General features: G+C 36.6%; 1 protein-coding gene across 5 annotated transcripts in view; it reads right to left on the reverse strand.

Annotated features, from left to right (window-relative positions):
- The window catches only part of mast3b (microtubule associated serine/threonine kinase 3b), a 34,837-nt gene that overhangs the window by 10,921 nt on the left and 399 nt on the right, over window positions 1-23,517 (reverse strand). The window contains exons 2-11 of one of the 5 annotated variants that reach the window (XM_007240170.4): window positions 16,563-16,649; window positions 12,274-12,356; window positions 9,998-10,070; window positions 9,801-9,821; window positions 9,316-9,394; window positions 7,521-7,678; window positions 6,835-6,910; window positions 5,959-6,168; window positions 922-1,023; window positions 63-195 (exon numbers count right to left, since the gene is read on the reverse strand). In XM_007240170.4, coding sequence (XP_007240232.2) covers window positions 63-195; window positions 922-1,023; window positions 5,959-6,168; window positions 6,835-6,910; window positions 7,521-7,678; window positions 9,316-9,394; window positions 9,801-9,821; window positions 9,998-10,070; window positions 12,274-12,356; window positions 16,563-16,649 — 1,022 coding nt within the window. Of the gene's footprint in view, window positions 1-62; window positions 196-921; window positions 1,024-5,958; window positions 6,169-6,834; window positions 6,911-7,520; window positions 7,679-9,315; window positions 9,395-9,800; window positions 9,822-9,997; window positions 10,071-12,273; window positions 12,357-14,348; window positions 15,018-16,562; window positions 16,650-23,517 lie in introns of those variants that run through there. The other 4 variants (XM_007240172.4, XM_007240173.4, XM_007240171.4 and 1 more) reach the window with 4 other exon arrangements.

Below are 23,517 nucleotides of genomic sequence, written 5' to 3' on the forward strand. Positions count from 1 at the left end.
AATGGTATGCATTTTCACAGAGTTCATAAAAAACACTGAATTTTATGTATCAGATTGTTTACCATCTAAAGGGTCTCGATTCAAGCCCAGCTGGTTGATGATGTACCGGGGAATGTCGGTTTTGATGCCTTGACCAACTTTAGCATGGCCCTCTGCCGCCTCCAGCAGATGATAGAACTCCTCAGGATCAAACTCCTGTTAATGTAATCCAAGGAATAATAACACAGAAGTCAGTAATATTATTATTAATATTTAATACCTAAACTAAAACATGAAAGAGGTCCTGACTAGGGATGTACTGAAAATTTGGCTACAGAAATTATTTTGCAAAAATTGTAAAAATGCACTTTCGATACTTCAAAATTCAAATAAGTTTAAAAGACTGAAATATATGTTTTCCAAACAATGGCTCCTTTAAATTAAATACCAATTAATTTATTTCAGTGATACCTCTGATATTAGCGCCAGTACAATACAACCCACCTCCTACCCCAGGCAGGATGTTAGTGTGGTACCAGCACAAAAAAAATTACAAGACTTGTACTGCTGAGGTAAATTTAGGTCTAAAGTAGCACTACTAAAGAAAATGTATCATTAGAATAGCACTGCTAAGGCAAAAATAAATGTGGTTGGTTGGTCTGTCAGGATATTAAAAAATGTTAGTGTTCAATAAATAATCTAAAACTCTAGTTTTGTGATAGGTTTTTATTTGAAAGGCAAGACAAAAGGTACAAGAAGACTATTTAATGTGTTAAAATGTTTAAAAAAAAAAAAAAAAAGTGAGAAAATGTGTTTGATATTCCGTCTTCATTCAAATGGTTCATTTTGTTTGGTTTTGGCCCAAATAAATAAAATAAAAATTCTGGTGCATCCCTACCTCCATCTTAGATTGCATCAGTTTTGTTCTTTTTGGTGTCTTACCAGACATTCCAGGAGTCTTGCAGGGCGGGATATAATAATGAGAATCTTCTTCACGAGCTGGGTGATGATTGTAACCTCCTCGCTCTCTGAACGCTCCAGTGCCTAGAAAAACATAACTTGTAAATTAAGGGATGCCTCACTAAAAAAAAAAGAAAAAGGAAAAACAATTAAAAAGGAGAGAGCAGAAATGATTGCAGAGGTAATTGGCTGATTGCCTTGTCGCGTGGGCGCTCGTAAGTGATGCTTCTCGTACGTTTTGACCTTTGGGGTCCCACTTCTCATTTGTACTGTGACTGATTTAATTTAAGCTTACAACGTGACACAGCAAGGTACAGAGAGCACATCACATTTACTGCATATGACAACAAGATCACCAACATGAGTCCAGAGCAGGACAGGAGCTGTCCCATCACATCAGCATAAAAGATGCCTCCTGTTGTCATCTTGTAGAGAGCAAATGGGGAAACACTGGAAAAATGAGGAACTGAAGGAGGGGAGGGGGACTTGCGTAACATAAACAGAGAGTATTCGCATCTAAATAATGAGCAGTTTCCCCCCGTGACCATTTAACATGTTATTAATATCAGGCCTTTGAGCTTTCCTAAATAAAAATAAAGCTAGATACTTCATATAAATACATACTTGATCATTACTGATGTTAAATTATTTTAGGAGAAACACATTTATCATAGCTGATCAGCCCACCATGGTTCATGTTCATCAACCATGTTAGGAGTGGAATAACTGACAAACCTTATCTATATTAGTGTACCTAGAAAACCCAGGTTCATGGTTCTGAGACTTTTTACTCCTTTGAACCCTAAGCTTTTTTTCCCCAGTTGTCAGTGCTTATGTAGAAACTACATTATCTATTTGGTAACTGTTTGATTTAGCATATGGTTGAAGTCCCACAGGGTTCCATTTTAAGGCGTATAAGACTGAAAGTCACAAGTATCATGATATCCCGCCCTGTTTTTTTGTCATGGTTAGACAAGATAAGTCTTGATGTTTAATATGACTTGTGAATAGGAGTAGGCGATATGGTTGTAAAAAAAAAAAAGTCATAATATTTAAGAGTATTTTTATGATAACTATATTCATGGCGATATGACAAAAATATATATTATATTTTTTTTTTAGCCAACGCATTCAAAGGGGAGCGCAGCAACTTGATTATGATACATCAGCTCACAAACACCTTGTGCTAATTGACACCACCCTAGGAGTGAAGATGGGTGGAAAGCATGCCATCTACCCGCCCAGAGAGAACAAGGCCAATTGTGCTCTCTCAGGGCTCAGGCAGCTGATAGCAAGTTGCATGACCAGGATTTGAATTAGTGATCTGCCAACCATAGTGGCAGCGCTTAGCCCACTGAACCACTCTGCGCCTGTATAATTTCTAAATTTACATCTGTTTTGTTTAGTATAAATACAAACAGCTTTATACATTCAGCAGAAACAACATTTATAAATGTTTGTCTACTTTATAAACAGTAATTTACCTAAACTATCATGTCAAAAATTGAAAGCAAAAAAGAAAGAGAAAAAGAAAGAAAGAAAAAGAAATAAAGGACAGAAATAAATAAAGGAAGGAAGCAAAGAAGGAAAGAAAGAAGGAAAGAATTAAAGAAATGAACAGACAGAAAGAAAGAAAAAAAGAAAAGACAGAAAGAATAAAGGAAGGACAGAAAGAAAGAACAGACAGAAAAAATAATGAAAGAAAGAATGAAAGAAAGGACAGACAGAAAGAAATACAGAAGGAAAGAAAGAAAGAACAGAAAGAAAAAGAAAAAAAGGAAAGAAAGGAAAGAAAGAAGAAAGAAAGAAACAGCATTTTTGTTGTTTTGTAGTTCTCGCTACATTAGGTAATAGAAAACTGTGATAATTGGACCAATAGAAATGCTCTAAAAGGCATTGTCACTGAAAGTTCACAAGTTTACTTAGTTTTTGAAAATATAAAATGATAGACAACAATGGCAATATGTTGAGCATGAGCGTTTGACGTGATGTGCATGTTGTCTTGAGTTATTTTTGTGTCTATTTTTTCCTTAAAATGAATCAGATCTGTGACTCCAAAGTCTAATCTGAAGAAAACCGTAGTACTGCAGGTATTCATATAACTATCCTATTAATTTGACAAGCTGTAACACGAGACCCAGCGCACGGCTGGAAGGGGGAAACAGAGCTCACAAAGCGCAGAGTTATTAAAGGTTCTGAAAACCCGGTGCCCGCACGCTCGCAGCCAGTGACTCAGGGATGTGGGAAACACTTTAATAAGCTTAGCTCTGTGCATAATGTCCACAGCAGCCCTGCAATCTGACAGCAAACCATGAGTCCTGCCTGGGGTTGTCTGCACACAACCCAGAAGGTGGGCGTACGGGTTGCCATGGAAACTAAGGCTCTCCAGTCGTACAGATGAAACACCAGCCAAACGGGAGCTCTGCATTTCCAGCCCAGCATTTCCCTGTGCCACCGGCTGGGATGACACACAGAGGGAAATTCCCTACCAAATACCGCTGTGATCCTCCAGATCTGCGAATAATAACGTTTTTATCAGGAGCGATCACAGCCTTTAACACAGGCTGCAGACTCTTCCGTGAACCCGCTGCTCTTTCAGACACGGGAGGGAGGGAAATCAATGTTTGTAGAGCATCAGAAAGCAGGAGGAGATGAGGTAAGATGGCACTTGGGCATGTGTTGAGCTGGCGACTGGCACGGCCTGTAGCTGTGAGCGTAACCCATGCCACTTCCCTTCTCTCTGCGACAGCGGGGGTTTGTTCTGCCTGCTTCCGCCTGGTACGGACATGATCCGACCACGAACAGCGCAGCAGTGAACCTCAGCTCAGCACAGTCACAGCGGCCGGCAGCTTTCACCACCACAGATAACCTCAAACGACTTGATTAAGGCCAAGAATGGATACTTTAAATCTGTTCATGAGAGATCTCTGAGCTTTTAAAACACAGAAGAAATGTCAATTTTCAGATTTAAATGACTGAAAGTCTTCCAATGTCTGACATCTAACTTTCACGATAGAAACAACAAAAAAAAAAACAATAAACAGAGTATCAAACTTGTTCTTGGCTTGGGCATAAGACTGGTACAGATCCTTTATATTGGTATGCATGTAAGATATGTATATGTTGGTTGTTTAGATGTCACTCATCTCTTATATAAAGCATTTAACTGTTGTGCATGGATGTTTACATAGACTCATCATGGACATGAATGTCATGATCAGGCTTGAACTGTTTCTTCTGCTCTAGAATGTGTGCACAAAAAAAAGAAAAAAGAAAAGTATACAGCTCTGATTTTGCTATTTATAGGTATATGTTTGAGTAAAATGAACATTGTTTTTTTATTCTATAAACTACAGACAACATTTCTCCCAAATCCCAAATACAAATATTGTCATTTAGAGCATTTATTTGCAGAAAATGACAAATAGCAGAAATAAGATGCAGAGGTTTCAGACCTCAAATAATGCAAAGAAAACAAGCTCATATTCATAAAGTTTTAAGAGTTCAGAAATCAATATTTGGTGGAATAACCCTGGTTTTAATCACAGTTTTCATGCATCTTGGCATGTTGTCCTCCACCAGTCTTACACACTGCTTTTGGATAATTTTATATGCCACTCCTGGTGCAAAGATTCAAGCAGTGCAGTTTTGTTTAAAGGCTAAAATAACAAAGCATATTATACGTTAAGGAAACATTCACACATGCTGGATGTGAATTAACAGAATTTATATACTGGCATTACTTTGAATTTGACCATGTTTTGACAAAAAAAAGTAAGCAATCTCTTCTCCTGTGAGGACATTTATTTGTAACAATTTTACAGAGAAGGAAATGTATAATGTAAGTATGCAATGTTATAAATGTTTCACTTTGTATTGCGCTTATGAACTGACTTTGTGAGCCTCCAAACTGGGTTTTTTTGATGGTCACGGGTGATAATTCAAAGGGCTACTATTTTTATTTCAGCTAACAAAAAGCCTTCATTGCACACCGTTCAAAATGAAAATGTACTGTGTTGTGGACATCTGTGACAACCTTAGATATTGCTCTAGTTTAATTTACTCAAGAGTGCATTTTAGACAGACTTTGGGCAGGAACATTGCTGGACCTGGCAACCCTGGCTGCAGCTCACAGTAACTCACTGTCTGCTTTCTCTCTATCGCTTAAAAGACAACAGAAGTCACTATATGTTTGACTTAAAAACTGAGAATATGCTAAATGTATAATGAGCTGTTGTACAATGGGTATGGTGTTGTCTTGTCCCTTATTTGGGGTGTTTACATTTATAGAGACAAGGAGAGCAAGCCTTGTGTGAGCCCATTACTCCATCCCAAGGGGTGTACTGCGCTCATTCACACATTGACAATGAAATTCCATGTCATCAAATGTTTATAGTCGATGATGTTGATTATGTCGAATAAGAGTTGTAGCCCTAATGACCATGATAATTGTATACAATCATCAGACCAGGGCTGTAAACGTTATACTAGTTTTGCTCCACAAAAAAAAGGGAATTCTTAATTAGTTTATCTGTTATGTTAAACTTTTTGTAGGAAACTCAAGCACATCTAATTTAAACCTGCTGTTCATTTCCAGGTTTAGTAAACTGTTTTGGAGCAAATGAATAAACTGTGGTGGACTCTAGCCCTTAGTTTTCCTTTTTTAATCAGAGCACGACATTTAAAAGAAACAAAAGATGATTTTTTTTTTACCATTTATTTCTTGCACATTTTTGTTAAATTGCACCTAAAATAAAGTTTCCCCAGTATCAACTAGCACTCTCAGAGACGCCATCTCTGGTCCTGTGTTTCACCCGAGCATGTGTCACAGTACGGAAGGAAAATGTGTTGTGACTTATGATTCACAGACCTCCTGGCAACTTAGGAACAAACGCTCAAATGGAAAAAGCTAGCAGCTGGAAACAAGGCATGTTTCAGGTGGAGATGTTTAATAGATAAATAAAAGAAGGTGGTTTCAATTCTCACTAAAGGAAATGTGTAGATAGTCTCATGTCTCACCTCGTGCAGCAGCTTCTCCAATTTCTCCTGCAGCTCTAGGAAGTAGAGGGAGGTGACCAGGCCTTTGTGAGACTTGTCCAAGCAGTCTCTGACCAGCTCTACCAGCTGGTGCTGAATGAAGCCCAGTACTCCATCTCCCAGAGGTAATGTGCTGTCTGGGGAGCACTGCCTGACGATGTCCAGGAGGCGATCCTCCATCTGAGCCGTAGCCTGCACACAAAAGCTTAGTATTAGCTTACCTGACACAACGTTTTACTCAAGATCAAAAGCAAGCTTTTTACATAGAGTCAGGTAAAAAAAAACAAAAAAAAAAACGTAAAAAATATTTGAAAAATGGTTGTATATTGTGTAAGAATAATTTTGGGATTTTAAAATACAACAACACGTCCCCATTGAACTGAATATGACATGACCAAAATTTATATCACAAGCTACTGCAGAGTCTTCTGCAACACGACAAGGAAACAAAACAAGCATAAGTGCAGATTTTCACAAATAAAGGAAATCTAATCTAACCTAAAATTAGTACATTCTTTAGGGAAGCTTTACTCCTTACTTCATTATTCTTACAGTTTATAAAAATAAGGAGTCAGGAGAAAAACAAAAAAAACATAAAAAATATTTTTTAAATGGTTGTACATAGTGTAAGAATAATTTTGAATTTCAAAATACAACAACACGTCCCCATGGAACTGAATAATATGAGCAAAATTTATAATCACAATATTTTTCTTAATTTTAGTCAATACAATATAATTTTGATACTTAAAATTATAAAATTTCATACTGTCCCAGTTTAATCTGACTTGGAGTTGTAGTAAAACCCCCCAAGACAAATTTGCTAAGACAAATTTAAGACAAAATGTAAAAACATACCTTTGGAAATCTTTCTTTGTAAACATGATTCATCATCACAGTTTCATTGTCAAATGAGCCACTTGTTCTTCCAGGACTGCAAGAGGAAAAAACAAACATACAGAATTAATTTACCCAACATATTTTCTTACACATAATATAATGAATTATTGCTGCATGATCTTATTTGTGCAAAACATTCTCATCAGGTTTAAGGGACTGTAATATTTCATATAATCTGATTCTGAACAGAAAGGAACTGAGTGTAATGACCTAATTGCAGATTACGGCACTGTTACCCATGAGTAGGTAACACTGGGAGTGTGTTTATCTGTGTGGTAAGCTGTGCGTGGGAGAGAATCTAATCTACAGAGACCTGCTGAATCCTTAAAAGCAGAGAGCTTCACTGTGGGCTAGGTAAGCCAACAGCCTCAAGCTACTGCAGACTCTTCTGCAATATGACACAGTAAAACAAAACACAAGCATAGGTGCAGATTTTCATGACTTAAGGGAATCTAATCTAAACTAAAATGAGTAAATACTTTAGTATTCTTTGGGAAGCTTTCACTCATCACTTCATTATTCTTACAGTTTGTAAGAATTAAACAAAAAACTCTCTGATTCATCCAACTCTAAATGACACAGAGGACACCCTGAATGTCAACATGAAGCAGCATTGTCTTTATGTTTGTGTTTACAGGGATTACCTAAGACTACGGGACCGTGGGCGTATGAGTGATGAAGGTCGGCCATCCTCATCAGTCATGCTCTCAGAGCTACGGAAGTGTTTAAACAGGAAGTGGAGCTCGTCCTGTGTGGGCTGGAATGGAAGCTGGTGCAAGCGTTCTTGGGAGGAGGAAGAAGACTGCAACGAGAAACGCAAAAAAGTAACAAAAATAGAATAATTCCATTCCCTTAAAAGTCGACATATTGTACTTCTTTTTACACAGGATAGAACGGGTACATGGTTATACAAAACATGTGCATGAAGTTCTTTGCACAAAATCACTCTCACGTAAAAGACATCTCACCAGCTCAATTCTTGCCAGTTTCAGTCCCTTTTAAAATGAGACGTTTAAGAGCTCTGTCACTTTTATGCAAATAGGTGTTGCTAGCCATTCCACATAAATGCCCACAGGTTATAGTGTTAGCTTGTGCTAAAGCATGCAAAGTAAGTTTTGCATAACATGTTCCCTTTAATTAAAACATCATCAGCCAGTTGCATCAGCTGAACAGTAAACAGTTTGACGATCATAGCCTAGTTTAAAAAGAAACTGCCTCCGTAATAAAATTAGCTACAAAAAATTTAATTAGTTGCTTCAAGCTAAGTAGTTTCAATGTATTACCAAGCTACAAAAGAAAAAAATAATATAAATAATAATAATAATAATAACAATAATAATAATAAATAAATTTAGTTACACACCTACACCCAGTAGGTGTAGCATCAGCTGTAAAATCTATTAAAATGACTAGATGGCAATTAAGGACTGGGCCACTACTGGGCCATTCTAAAACCTAGTGTGTGCCTCTGTTTAAATACACTCTGACTTTGTACTACCATATTTTTCAGCACTGTAAGGTGCACTTTAAGGTGGAGAAATTCAGCAATCTAAGCTTACTGAAAATAAACTGAATCGCTTAACTCACCCAAATGACCAGTTTTCAGGAGAGAAGTCTGTGTAGATTAACATCTAGTGCTCGTTTGACTTTAAAAGAAAGTCTTTTTTATAACAGTTTTGTTTACTTAGCTTAGCTTTACTTAACTTTACTTAACTTAACTTAACCCCCCTCCCTCCCCCCCCCACCACCACCACCACCCAGCTGTGAAACCTGCTGAATTAGAAATTCCTTGCAGTGTCTCTTAAAATGCGCTTTATAATCTGGTGCGCTTTATGTATGAAAATAGACCAGAAAATAAACCAGAAAATAGACGTTTATTGATAGTGTGCCTTATAATCCTGTGTGCCTTATAGTGCAAAAAAATACAGTAACTGCTAATCACAGAGGTTCACATACTTTTTCCACTCACAAATAAAATGTATAATATATACAGAAAGCAACCTTGATTTCAAGGTACATGAAGACAGAAATGGGCGCTACTTCAACACTGTCAAGATCATGTGTAATACTTCCTGTTTTTTATGCTGGATAGTTTTACTTACAAAACATCAACCCATGTAATAGGTGTTTTCAGTAACTTGTCACAAAGTACTTGTTAAGACTCCTTTTAACTCTGTGCTGCAATCGAAATTTTACACACTGCTAGGTTTATTGTTAGGCTGTTTTTCCTTTTTTTTATATCTTTATAGTACTGTAGTTGAAACAGATGCACACTACAGGCCTAAAGTATACCAGCACAACTTAAGATTGTGTTAGCAAAAAAGAATTGTGTTCAAAACTAGGTTACCAATCCTCCCATTAAGATACACAACAATGCATATTTTGTTCTAAATTACACAAGCTGTTAAACATGCAAAAACAAAAAACTGTGGTACTCACAGAGACAGTGGAGCTGGGGGGATTGGTGCCATAGCCAGATGATGGAAGAGAGGCCAGTGACCACCGTCTACCTTCCGCTCTGATATAAGAGAAGAAAAATGATCAAAATTAAAAGGAAAAACTGAACAGCAGGGAACATTAACAGATAAAGGTTAATGCACTCAATCAATGAGTACTTAATGAGTACATTTTTTTTATCCTAACAATAATGCTCTTCTAGTAATTCTACAACTACACAAAAAGCCAATATTAGACATCCTGCAGCACTCTAAGCACTTTTCTTACAAATTAAGTAAAAGGTGCCTCACGGGAACAAGGATGCATTAGCTGAAATTAAGAGACCCTTCATCTCTACTCAATAAAGCTGAGATGGCGTGAGAGATTTAAGCACTTAGCATGGTGTGAACTAGCTCTGTTAAGATGCACTGCAATGAAGTTCTGCACTGAATCGCATGCAAAACAAGAGGGAAGGAGAAATGTGCTACCTGTCAGCTCGAGCCAGGTGGCTGAGAGGACACAGAGAGAGGTGAAGAAAAAGACTGTCAGAATTTAAAATGAGGCACTAAACAGATGCAGCATTTCAAAAGGCTGCAAAAACAACTTGGAGGGCCAGCTAAACATGGACTCAAGGAAATAGTCCATCATAAAAAGTCTACAGCTAGGGTGTTTAACGATTACTTACCTGCGGGCGAAAGGGAAGTTAAGAGAAGCGATGGCTGACACATTTCTGGGACTGTCTAGAGGGCTGCTGGCAGCTGGAATGAGAGAAATATATGAACATATATATTTATAACATATAAAGCACTTCGTTATCTGTTCATAAATCAGTGCATTACAAATTAGCTAAAGCTAGAAATAAATTAATCTTGCAGGGTTTTGAGAAGACGTTAACCAACACTCCTTGTGGACAAGAATGTCATGCTGATATTGAGAATTCAATGAAAAAATTCAAGATGCAAGAGACTTGACTGTTTGGAGGGGTAATGATGAAACACTGAATCCCAAGAACTGTTAAAACTGGTGGTGGTAGTCGTATACTATTGGTTTGCTTACATGGAGCAGGGATGTGCCATATTGTATCGTACACAATAATATCGCAAAAATACCCTGAAATATCGTGATATTATTTCAGGGAAAAATGGATCATCAGGGTACAATTTCTTTGCTGTTTGTAGCAAAAGGAGAATTCACACTGTTCTCATTTATCATTAACTATATACTAAATACTAGATTATGTCTATTTTATTTTAGTTCTGGATATATGAAGTGCATTATTAGTATCATGAAATTAGGGGTATGTCATACCATATTGTATGCAATAATATTGCCAAATAAAATGTAATATTCAATTTGTTGCAGTAGTGAATTCTTAAAATTATATATTTTTAATTCAAAGGTTTTGTTATATTGCCAAGAATATATGTATCAACAAAGTATCCTGAAATATCTTGATGTTATTTTAGGGCCCTATGGCCAACCCCTAACATGTTGCACAATATATAAAAGAAATACTAGGAATACACTGAAGATTTGTCAACCGAAAATAAAAAAGAAGGAAAAAAGGTCTGTGTTCGGCTGAATAAGTAAAAAGGCCAAATAATTTACACTGAACAATCCTTCATTATTTTTACATCATATTGCAATGTTTCCTTTAGATTTCTCTCAGCAGCAGTGGCACGTTACTGGATTCCAAGACTAAGCCAAAAACACATTAGCGTTATCTTAAACCTATCAACAGACAGGAGGTTGTGTAAAGAACCACTGGGACTTTGTACCTTCATCAAATCATTAAGTAAACCTGATCAGAACACTTGTTAGCATCATGCTTCAGCCCACAGACTGTAAGGGCCGGCTGCCATGTCTGTTAGCATCAGTACAGCCAAAGCAGACAGCTTTAACATGCTTGTTTTAACCTCGATGTCAGCAACTCCGGCTAAACTGCTGTGTCTATATCCCTCATTTTAAATAAAAAAAATGCATTACTGCTAAATGGTGCAACAGACGATTTAAAATGGAATGGGGAGAAAAGAAATGTAATAAAAGAAAGAAATTAAAGCTCCTCAACACAGAGGAATTAAGGAATTGGCAATTATAATTATTTGCTGCACCAACTTGCCATACAATATCCTAACTAGTTAACTAGTTAACCAGCAGCTAATTTCTGCTATAAATCTGTATCAGGTGCATGAAGGGTTGTCCCAATTCTTAGAGTAAGGATATCAAGTGTTACTCTTAAAAACAAGGGGTAGGGGAACAAAAGAGAAGCGAGATTAGGACCAAATATCTCCCCAGTACACCAGAAATAAGACACATCTGACAATCAAGGCTAAAAGAGCATGTGATTAAAATCTTACAAGGATATCATACAGACTCTCTAGTCAAATAAAGAGACCAAGTGTTTATATAGGGTTTGTTGTTTTGTCCTTTGACTTTATAACAACAATTCTTGTGCATTTTTGTGTTGTTCTTCTCTAATAATATAAATCAAATCTAAAATCAGCAAATGAGCAAATAAAAATCATTTAAGTCTATGATGATTGCATGAGTGTATGTAACCTCCAAAATGTATACCATAATAATCTACAATATGAGATAAAGTTCACCTCTGTCACAAAAGATAAGAAGTTTGTAAGGTGTATTATCAGTAGAAAACTGACCTGCTTAGATCTAACTAAAACACTCTGACTCTCCCATAACCAACACAGACAAATCTGTTTTGTGTCTGTCCTGCTAATCTAATTTTTCAATAATGTTGTACATCTGTTTGCAAGGCAAAAGCTAACACAGCCATCAAAGTGTTTGTGGGCATCAGAGCCAGACCAGGGCTCTGACTACAGCCAACATTTAACTGGTAAAGCCAGTTAAATGAAGGAGCTTGATCACACCACCGTCTCAGTGGGCAGCTCAAAGACTTCAGACAAACAAAAACTACAAATCCAGCTTAACAACGACTCTTACCTGTGTGGACTGAGAGGGGGGAGAGAGGGCGTGTAGGTGACGGCGTCCCGACGCCAAGACTTTTCCTGTTACTGCTGCGGCAACTGGGACAAAGAGACACAGAGACAATGCAGGACAATTAAAAGTAGAGCGCATTACAATGAAACACCACAGGGTACGGCCTACCTCAACTGTGACAGTACTCAGTAGATCAGGGGTGCAACATCTTATTCACAGGTTTTCATTTCAGCAGAGACATGTGTCATCAGTTGTTTAAAGACTGACCGACTGATTAAACAAATGGAATCAGGTGTGCTGATGGTGCAGCTGTTTAGAATGAAAACCTGCAGCCATACCCACTGTTTGCAGAGACGACAGGACACCCCTGCTGTATGTTAATAATATAACAGTGTCTTTTCCTTAACAATACACTAAACAAGTAAGAAGCAGTAAGTAAAAGGAGTATGGGGCAAATAAAAGGAGGATAACAAGTTCGTACAAAATATTGCATAAAGTAAAAGGTTGTATTCTAAACAGTACTTGACTGACTGGCAAGGGAAAAAAAAAACAACTCTTGTGGATACTAGGTTTGAAACCTTTGAAACTTATACTCTTATGCTCTTATGCTACAATTAAGTCTTAATGACTGCTGCTTTCATGTTTACAGCACTACTTATAGGTCAGTTTTAGGTAAAGTAATTAAAGCATGGATCATTCTGTAACTGTGATATTACAACCAATGCCTTGGCAAAGGCTGACAAAGGTTGCCGGACGTCTCAAAGCCCCTTGATCTTCATTCTATCATTGATTCAGCACCTGCATGCAGCACCTCATTAAATTAGATTAATCGGATTAATTGGATTTCCTAAACCAAGGTCCCAGGTAAGGTCAAAAAAAGGCTGTGAGTGAGGAAGACATGTCCTACTGCCGCACAAATCACAATAACAGCACACAATAAAACATAACAGTATCCCCTAGCATGGGGAATTGTGCTCAGAAAAAAAAAATCAAATACTTAAAACCAACTGATCCCACTAATAAGCAAACTGCACATTTTGTTATTTGTAGCCTGAAACCATTTTTATCTATGTTGGCTCTGTGACCACATTCAAAGACTGTGGCATATTTTATTAAGATTATAAAGATTTATTCTAAATGGTGTCTATAATGAAACAAAGGAAGGAACAAAACAAAAATTATTTTACAGGCAAGGTAAGCAAATGTGAGGTAAAAAAAGGAAATATTCTGTGTTTTTTTATTATTTGAAGTCCCTGTCCTCTTCTTGTAAGCAGAAAGCTGTAAATGTTAGAAACCTATAAATCTATTTTTGCAACTTTAATGTATAAAAATTTAGTTTTAGAAAACTGATTTTTTTTTTGTCTTCTTTCTCTTTCCTGACGATTTTGTCTCGTTTGTTCGGTTTTTAGGTAAACAATAATTTACCCAATTTCACAATAATTATGCACCATCATGCACATATTCACAACACACATACACATATAATCGGACATACAATACAGCCACCGACTGAAGTTAAGTACTAGCCATATTCCCATTTGTAAAATATGATGCTTCACAAACCAATCCATGATAATAACAAAAGAGCTGGACATAACCACAGCCTTAATTACAAAATTCCAATCCCTTGCTACTACTAGACATTCCAAAAACAAAAAAAATGAAAACAACAGTACAACGCAATGAAAGATGGCATCTGTTACCATGTTATCTGAAAAACACCAATAGGTATAATATAATATATAACGTACAATCCTGTACATAATTAACTAATGACAACTTTTTAGAAGTCATGAATACATTTTTTTACTACTTCCCAAAATATTTATATGTTCTATTTATTGTACATTTGTTGTATTTGTTGTAAAGGTGCTGATCTAGCTTGCTTTATAAACATACAAATGACTTGGCTTGCCAAATTGTAACATTATATTGACCAATGGTTGTACTAACTACTGTTGTTGTGTACAAATAACGTTAGTCAACTTTTACGAAAGCTATCTTAACTAACCTAGTTAGCTAACCCTACTAATCTTATATTTCACACCAGGGCTAATTAACTAGGTTAGTGAACTTACCTTTTGGAGCGTTTCAGCATTGCTCCAGTGACAAAGTGGGGCTTGCTGCTCGTTACTCCACTCCAGCAACTTGGGTCAGACATGGTGAAGAAGGCACTGACTGAGCTATAGCCTAGCTTCTTAGCTGACTGACTTCTGAGAGGCAGCTGATAGGTAGGTTAACCCAGGCGCTAGTTACAGTTAGCTAGCTTAGCTTAGCTAACTGTAACTGAACCAACGCACTTAGTTAGCTACAATAAAGAGTCTCGCCCAGAAGAGCAAGCCTCCTCTCGGCCTGGCCTCTCAACAGCATAGCCTAGCTATGTAGCTCCAGGAGAAGCTGCTAAAGAGAAGCAGTAGGCAGGAGGACGTGGACGGTAACCTAAACTCCTCTCATTCCCTGGCTTTGTGTTGGGTCGCTAGCTAAGCTAACATAGCTAACCAGCTAACTAAAGTTAGCCCACCTCAGCTAGCCAGGCTAGCAGGACGGCCAACTTTACCCATTTCCTCCAGAGCTCGACCCATTTCTGTCTCAGCCAGGCTTTAAATAATTTCTATACAGTCTCAGGGCTTCATGCTGTGCTCCTCATGTGTGCTGTCCATTCTCCTGAAGTTTGCTGGCTGCAGCTTTGTGTCTGTGTGTGTGTGTCTCTCTGTTGTGTTGATTGCCGGGCGATGACGTTGGAACGTACCATCTCTATCCCTCAGAAAGGGGGGAACCGGCGGTTGATCCAAACCCGCGTTTCTTATTAAAAAGGGTCTTTGTGTGACTGAACTGATGCTACCAGCACTGAACACAACGCTCCTTTGTATATTTAGGGTCACACTGCTGTGTGTCCAGTAGCCAGAAAACTGGTGGAAAGTCCCCCCCTTCCCCCGTATTAATCACAGGGTCCGTGGTACCGATCATAGGAAACTGACGTCAGTTTCACACGTGTGATAAACCTAACTAATCTGAATAGAGCAGTGAGTAATATAATCATCACATACTCAAATTAAAGTAGAGCATGTATGTATGAGTAACGACTAGATCACACACACGTTTACAGCTAGATTACAGCCAACATGATCTATAGATGGCATCATGGTATCATTCATAACTGCTATAGGTTAAGGGTCTGCTAATAGCCTACACAACATCCCTGTCTTCTGTAATGGCATAGTTATTTATTGACAAATGACACAACAGATAATGAATGAATTTATGTCTACATGATATTTCTGATTGATTCTTCAGAAAAATCCTTAGAGGGGCTTTTTATGTTGCGAGGCAATCAATTCATGTAAAAAATACTTTATTTACTTTCAGAAGGTCCACAAATACAATCAGCTTGATTACACTGACAAACTAGATAAACCATCAATTAAATTGGATACAAAAGCAAAAGCTTGTGTTTATCTTCGTTTTCAGCAAAGAAGTAATGAAGGCTGCAGGGCAGTTGTCTGTTCTTCATTTAGTTAATACTCAATAGAGCTTCCCGTCTATACTGCTCAACATCATCAGACTTAAATTTTTATTTTTATAATTATTATTTGTTTACATTTATGTGATCATCGTTGAAAAAGGATGACAAACCAATAACAGATATGACTAGTCTGCTTTACTTTGGTGTGGCTTGACTGTTCTAGACAAAAGTGTATCTGATGTATGTAGCAATATTAAAATTTTGACTCTTCTTGTAAGATCTTGTAAGACAGAGAATCCAGTGATTAGGGGGAGGTGAATGTGCACAGAACAAAAAATATAAAGAGTTCTAAATGTATTCATTTACCATAGAACATGTTAGAGAGGATTTTTTTGAAAATCCTTGTTATTTCTGCCATTAAACTGATGATGGACCAGTAATGCCAAATATGGGCATAAAAACATAGAGACTACTTCTTTCTTTATATGTTTCTAAAGTGCACCTCTACCTAGTTGTTGAGTAGTTAATACTTTGGACTGATTAGAATTTTGGCACTATAGGCTGATTGACAAATACATATCAAATATCTTAATATTTATATATTATCTATTTAAGCTCACTTATGGTCAACATTTCATAGAGTTTTTACTTTAAAGAATGTAAATAAATTAAAGCTAAGATGGTAAAAAGAAGCCCTAATTGAAGAACAACCCTTACGCTTGTAGAATTACGAGCTACAAGATTCACTTCAGTTATAGAAACCCCCTAATTAGTTGAATTGAACTGACACAAGTTTATATTCTTTGGGCATGTAAAGCGGGTCTCTTACCTCCATGGATGTAGGGTTTGTAAAGGGCTGCATGGACTGCATGGGCTGCAGGGGCTCGGGGTGATAGGGCTCTGGTTGGGTGACAAACTGAAAGTCAAGACACGTTCACATGCATTAGTGCTCTGACTAAGTGTATTCGTTATTAGAATTTAGAATATTAAACTAAAAAAGACACAAATCTAGGTACCAATCAATTTGCAGTGTAAAATCTTGGTATCAAATCAGCATGATTCAAAAGACTATTCTGTTGTACATTTTTCCAAACACTTGGTCAGGGCTTTCAAATGTCACATGGTAATGGATGTGTCCAAAATTAAAAAAGTGAAAAACTGACAAATGATGAGTAAAAGTCTGAATAAATAAATGAATGGGTGAATGACTAAATGAATGAATGAATGAATGAACAAATACATATTTTGTGGTTTTGTGGTCATGATGCATCAAGGTTAAGTAAGGTCTATATGAGAATTTTAGAGAGAAATGAGAGAAATATATGTCACAATGTACTGATATATTATTTATATTTTTTGTTTTCATTTTCTCAAACGTACAGATGTTTGTGCATTTACTAAAATAAGGTGTACTAAGACAATCATTAGTCACTCCTTCTCTATGATTTTGGCAAATATATCATTAGATAAAGATTAATGTGAGGGTATTTAAACTCAAAGACTGCATAAATTAAAACAATTACTTACTAAAAAATTGTGAGAGTGAGTTTAGTACTGTGTATTTAGTATTGTGTGTGTATACAATAATATTGTCATCATTCCACATCGTGATAATTATATTCTCTTCTGAAAGAAGTCTACATATTTTTTTATTTTTATTACTGGGAAACTTTATGGGTATGTTGTCACATTACATTTTCCATGCTACATTATTTTTTTTTTTAAATTTTGTTATGTTATAATTAATTACTGGTAAGGTACTGTTTTACTGAACGTCTGAAAATGTTATATGTTTATATATTTGACATCTTTATGTATTTTAATATTTATTTATTTTTGCAGTAGTATATTCTTAAAATAAATGAAATATTTCTCAGTGTTTTTCATATCCCAAAAATACCCTGAAATATTGTGATCATATTATGGTCATATTGCACACCCCATTTTAGAAAATATATGCATTATATGCATAAAATATGAGTGAAATAACAGGGATCCGATTATATCCTTATATCTAAACTTATAATTAAATATAAATACATACAAAAATCGTGTTTTTGAGAATTTATACATTAGTGCAAAACAAAATTGTGATACACCAATGTATACTTATTTTGTTAGCCCTCCTTCAGAGGTGTGTTTACTTTACAGCAGACTATCCCTGCCCATCCACGCTGAAGCTAATGGTTATTTTAGCCTTGCCTGGATTTTAAATGTGGTTCAATTCAGGTCAGACAATCAGAGAAGAGGTCAAATTGGTTGTTTGTTTATAGGGAATTGGTAATGTAAAAAGGAACTGGAACTCAGTGTAGTACACAAACCCGCACATACATCATCACACAATCAAAATGAAGGCAAACACGCACAATCTGTGCCTTTTAGTGGCCAGTGTCCAAACCATAGAACAATAAACCAAAGTAGGGGTGCATGTGATGACCTATTGAGGAAACAATTGATTACTGTGCCTCAGTAAGGGCGATGTCCTACTTTGATACAGACAGTGACTGTCTCTGCCCTCCATCAGGGTGAAAGGGTTTTATAATGGGATTTAAACTTAATATGACTTTGACTTAATGGGAATAAATAGAGCTGTATTTGTTCATGCTTTGGCACACACAATTCTTCTAGAAACTTTAACACATTTTTTTTTAATAATACACTCATTGGTGGTGTTCCAAAGACAAATTCAAACTTTTTTGTTTCTTAGCTCTGAATTACTGGGCAAAGCATATAACACTGATGTGTTGTTTGCACAAATAATACAGGAACAAACTGCCATGCTGTTCCTAGCACTGTTAGCTCCTATCTGGCGAGCCAAGGTGTAGATCGACTCATTTTCTGAAACATTTCTTTTAGTAGTTACTGCAGACAATAGAGGTTGAGAGAGAGTTTTATGTGCAGCAAGCATATACAACTCAGAGAGACCTATTGTATTTCACAAAGTACAAGTAAAAGACGACACAGACACCTTTGTGTCACATCTGACATAAAAGATCCAATTCGGGCTACATTTACAAGTCTGTGTTCACACTGGCAGGTAAGAGAGCAACAGGCGACCACTCATTCACTATGGAAGGATGTGATTTGTAGTCGTGTCACAGTGACAACTGACAAGCGACAGGGGGACAAACGGAGTTGAGATTTTCTAAACTTTATGCCAATGAATTATGACACTTTGAAGCGACATTCTACACTGATTGGTTGAACAAACTCTTTGGACCAATCACAGACACTGGGGTCTGAGGTCCTCGGCTTCTGTCCTGTGAACTTTTGTTTCCTACCATACTTTGATACGTTCATCCATCATCATGATTGTAAAGGTGGAAGAGAGGATTATAACTACTGTTTTTGCTCTTTCCGTTTTATGGGATGTATTTTTCACAAATACAGGGCAGTTTGGGGAAAATAAAGCTTGGAAGAAAGTAGTGGATGGCTTAATAGGCAGCTTACTAGCATGCTACCCACCCAACCCCCCCACACAAAACATGCCCACTCACAACAATGCGCATTGCCTCGAACACACCCACAAGAGATAAACGTGGGGCGACACAACAGACTTTTCACCTGCCAGTGTGAACGTAGCCCATTATTACTTAGAGAATAAGATTTAACAATCTGAACCTTGAGAGGAATTTTGCATTGGATGTTTTCAAAACTAACGCTAGTTAGTGACTGTTTTGAAATTCAACTGGTACTTGAACCTAGCTCACAAAGCACAATCATAAATACTTGCAATTAATCACAGCAAATTGTGGGATTAATTAGTTTCAAAACAACTTCAACAACAACAAAACAGAAAAGCTGGCGCGGACACCAGGCCTGCACGAAATGTACAAATGGTGAGGCCGAAGTCTGGCAGTGTAGCATCTAACAACGCGATGGATAGCAACATGTGCTGCAGTAAGATTAGGGTGTTGTCATAGTGATGCGAGAGAACTGGAGAAGAACCAACTGTGCAGACAACCCTTTGGTGCTTCTGCACTCCCATGATTTGCTTTGCTTAATCATTTGCTATAGCTGTCGAGAGTAGCTCGCATGTTAACGTCCTGACAGATAAAGATCACAATTAGGAAGAAAGCGTGTCTCGTATGCTCTGATTTACTGTTGTTAAGGTAAAAGAGAAATAAACCCTGCAGTGATCACATGTTTTGGGCACATTAATAACAGAGCAAACTGTCAGCGAGCTGCAGATATAAGCCTGTATAATGGATCAGCATGTAGTGGGCAGAGGAGGGCGGCTATATTTACTAAGTGCTCGGAGTGGGAGGACAGAACGCGAGTGCTGCGGGGATTATCTTTTAAGGCAGGCAAACATTCCTTATGAGTGCGGGAGAGGGATAGCATGCTTCAGCCTTTGTTCTCCGCTCTGCCAATTATGTGATGCGCTCACGTGCAGATGCAGGCCGGCTGTAACGTTCCTGATGTTTAAAAATCATTGTTAAGAGAGATAAGGAAAACTGACTTGAAGATCAGTACTGGGACAGTTTTTCACATACATAAACATAGGATTAGGGCAGCATGATACATCATTTGTTAACTATTATCTATTAGTGATATTCTTATTTCAATACAAAACATTTAAAACATAGTGGGCAAATCACTCACTAGTGCATAATAGTGCATAATATGGAGTAAAACAGATCAATGCCATATTCTGTCCATATGGTGCAGCTCAGTAAACTAGGCACAGATTTAAGCATCATTTGTTGCAGTTTTGTCAAAAAAATTTACATTCCAATATTTTGTAATTCTGTGATATACAAATTAAGAGACCACTTTATATTTTGAATCGGTTTCTCTGATTTTGCTATTTATAGGTATATGTTTGAGTAAAAATAACATTTTTGTTTTATTCTATAATTTACAGACATTTCTCCCAAATTCCAAATAAAAAATATTGTAATTTAGAGCATTTGTTTGCAGAAAATGAGAAATGAACCCTGGATGAACCCTGGTTTTTAATCACCATTTTCATGCATCTTGGCATGTTCTCCTCCACCAGTCTTAAACACTGCTTTTGGATAACTTGATGGCTTGTGATCATCCAGTTTCTTTTTGATTATATTCCAGAGGTTTTCAATTAGGTAAAATTAAAAGAAACTTATAATTTTTAAGTGGTCTCATTTTTTCCAGAGATATATATTGCAATATTAAAACATTAATTTAATCTGTAATTAACAATCTGATATTTACCATGATAAATATCAGATCTACCATGATGATTTACCATGACCATGGTATTTACTATGCCATCTTTGTATCCAAACCTGAAGTGAAATAAATGATATTTGGCAAGTATAGTTTGCCTCTGGTAGCTGTGTCATGAAAAATGAGAAAAGAGCTAATAATGCTTTTGTATCAAGCAGCAGAAAGCTGTTATCAATTTTATATATACCACGGCATTTCATGACAATTGCATATCCCACAACATGACTATTGCGTGAGTGCACATTGCAATGGCTATGCTAAAAATCAATATATTTTGAAGCCCTAACGCAGCTACTGCACTGGGGAGGCAGCACATTTACAGGAGCAGAAGGCTGCACCCCTGACGAGTTGCTGCAGTGATGCTCAAAAACTTCCACCCAAGCTTCATTCCACAAAGTCACATGCTAGGAATGACAAAAAACCGGCATCAGACCCAAAAGCAGTCTGAAAGATGTGTCACACCATAAATATAGATAGTTTTCACATCACCACTGAAAGCTTCACTGAAAACTCACTTGTAAGTTTACTGCATTTTCCACAATTTCCCTTTGGGGATCAATAAAGTATCCATCTCTCTATCTGCAGCTAAATAGGCTAGAAAATACATGTAAAGAAAAAAAGAGTTCACCAGAAAATCAAGTTTGCACAATTTCCTCCTTAGGATTACCTAATTTATTAAGACATGCCTGGTGTCTAAAGTTTAAAAAGTAATGGGAGTCTGTGTCAACCTAAATTTTCTTTGAACTCAAAAATGTTATGTATTAATCTTTTATAGCATGATTTAATATTTGTTGAGAAAACAAAACATTTAAGCCTCCTTTTTGAGAGCTTGGGATCCCTGTTAATATATAACAAAAAAAATAATTGCCTTGTTATGAAACTGCATAATGTTGCCCTAAGGCAAAAAAAATTAAAACACTGTTTTAGTAACCAAATTAAAACAAAATAGCCACAACAATAATAAACACAGTAAAGGGATAATGTAATAATTTTAAAAAGTGCGTTGTTTCTTGAAAGCAACACATTGCTATGAAGGGTTAATAATTATTTTAGCATTATTTATTTTGTGGAAATGTATTTTAGTGCCATAGTCCTAATTTTTAGCCCATTGGATAATTTTTACAGACTGTTTCCTCCAGTATCAGAAATGATTCTTTCACCTTCTGTAAAACAGACAACAGAATACTAGGTCAAATGTTTGATCCCCATATTCTATATTAGAACAGTAAAGAGGCAGACAATTTAAAAAATCATTACTAAATCAAAATCGGTTGTACCACACAAACTAATATATTCTTAGGAGCTAGAGGCTGCTAAATATTTACCTTATCCTGAAAATAATACATGGCTTGTATGTTATGTTAAGCAGGATAAAAAAAAACCTGCGAGGCAATGGCAAACATGTTGACAAAAAAAAAACATAAAAGTGACAAGCATTAACACTTAATTCAGTATTGTGATGCCACCGAATTTACCATATTAAATGCATAGTTTGAAAATAACCTTACACACAACCTTAAGAAGGGACGTATGCAAAACTGGTGCAACCTAGCCCAGTCTTTGACTCTTGTGGGCCGGGAAAGACGAAAAAGAGTGAAGGAATGACAGATTTTCAGTAATATAAAGTGAAATGTAAGATGATGAATTTTAAATGCAGCCAAATTAAAGTAAAAAGTCACCAAAAAAAACGTAACTTTAGTAAAGATAGACAAAAACTTATTTAAGTAGAGTAATTAATTATATCTGTTCCAAATGTTGTGAGAAATCGAAAAACTGGAATTGTAAAACTGGAAGCATGAATAGTTCCTATTTAAAAGTGTTAAACAGGTCAAGCCAGGAATGGGTAATATCTATCTATCTATCTATCTATCTATCTATCTATCTATCTATCTATCTATCTATCTATCTATCTATATAAGATGACCATATATAATATCACACCTGCTTTGTTTGTGTGTGTAAATGATTTGGTTTATGGAGTGAGGGCACTTAACAATTGTTTCTGCACTTAATAAATAAAAAGAAAGAAAACGTGTCAAATATTGTCAGACAATTAAATCGTGAAATCGAAACAACTCTTGAGCAGAGTGCATTGTTACCCCCCTATATAAGAGTATCGAGATATGACTTTTTTGTTATATCACCCAGCTCTATGCCAAGCCTATGTTTCTCTGTTAACTAGAGTTTTTTTTTTTTTTTTTTTATCAGGACTGCCATATAACCCACATTCAGTTTAGAGTCAGTTTATAGTGATTGTAGCAGTATTGAATACAGGGCAGAGTAGAATGTGTAAGAATAGGTGAACTCCCCTGGTTAGATCAGTGTCTCAGAGTGCAGTTGTTCTGCCAGTGAGCTGAATGCTCGTGTGAAAGGAATGCTACAAGAACGAGCATGCAGAGACTCTCAGTGCTGCTAACAGCATCTCTCAATCAAACCCCCTCTCCTTCAGGATATATAATAATATATGAGTGCGATGCAGGCAGAACAGGACAGCATATCTTCTTTTTTTTGTTTTAATATAATCACTTTTCTCTGATGTGAAGCCCAGTTATGTGTATATATATATATTTACATAA

This window comes from Astyanax mexicanus, chromosome 16, assembly GCF_023375975.1.
Source record: "Astyanax mexicanus isolate ESR-SI-001 chromosome 16, AstMex3_surface, whole genome shotgun sequence".
Lineage (NCBI taxonomy): Eukaryota > Metazoa > Chordata > Actinopteri > Characiformes > Acestrorhamphidae > Astyanax > Astyanax mexicanus.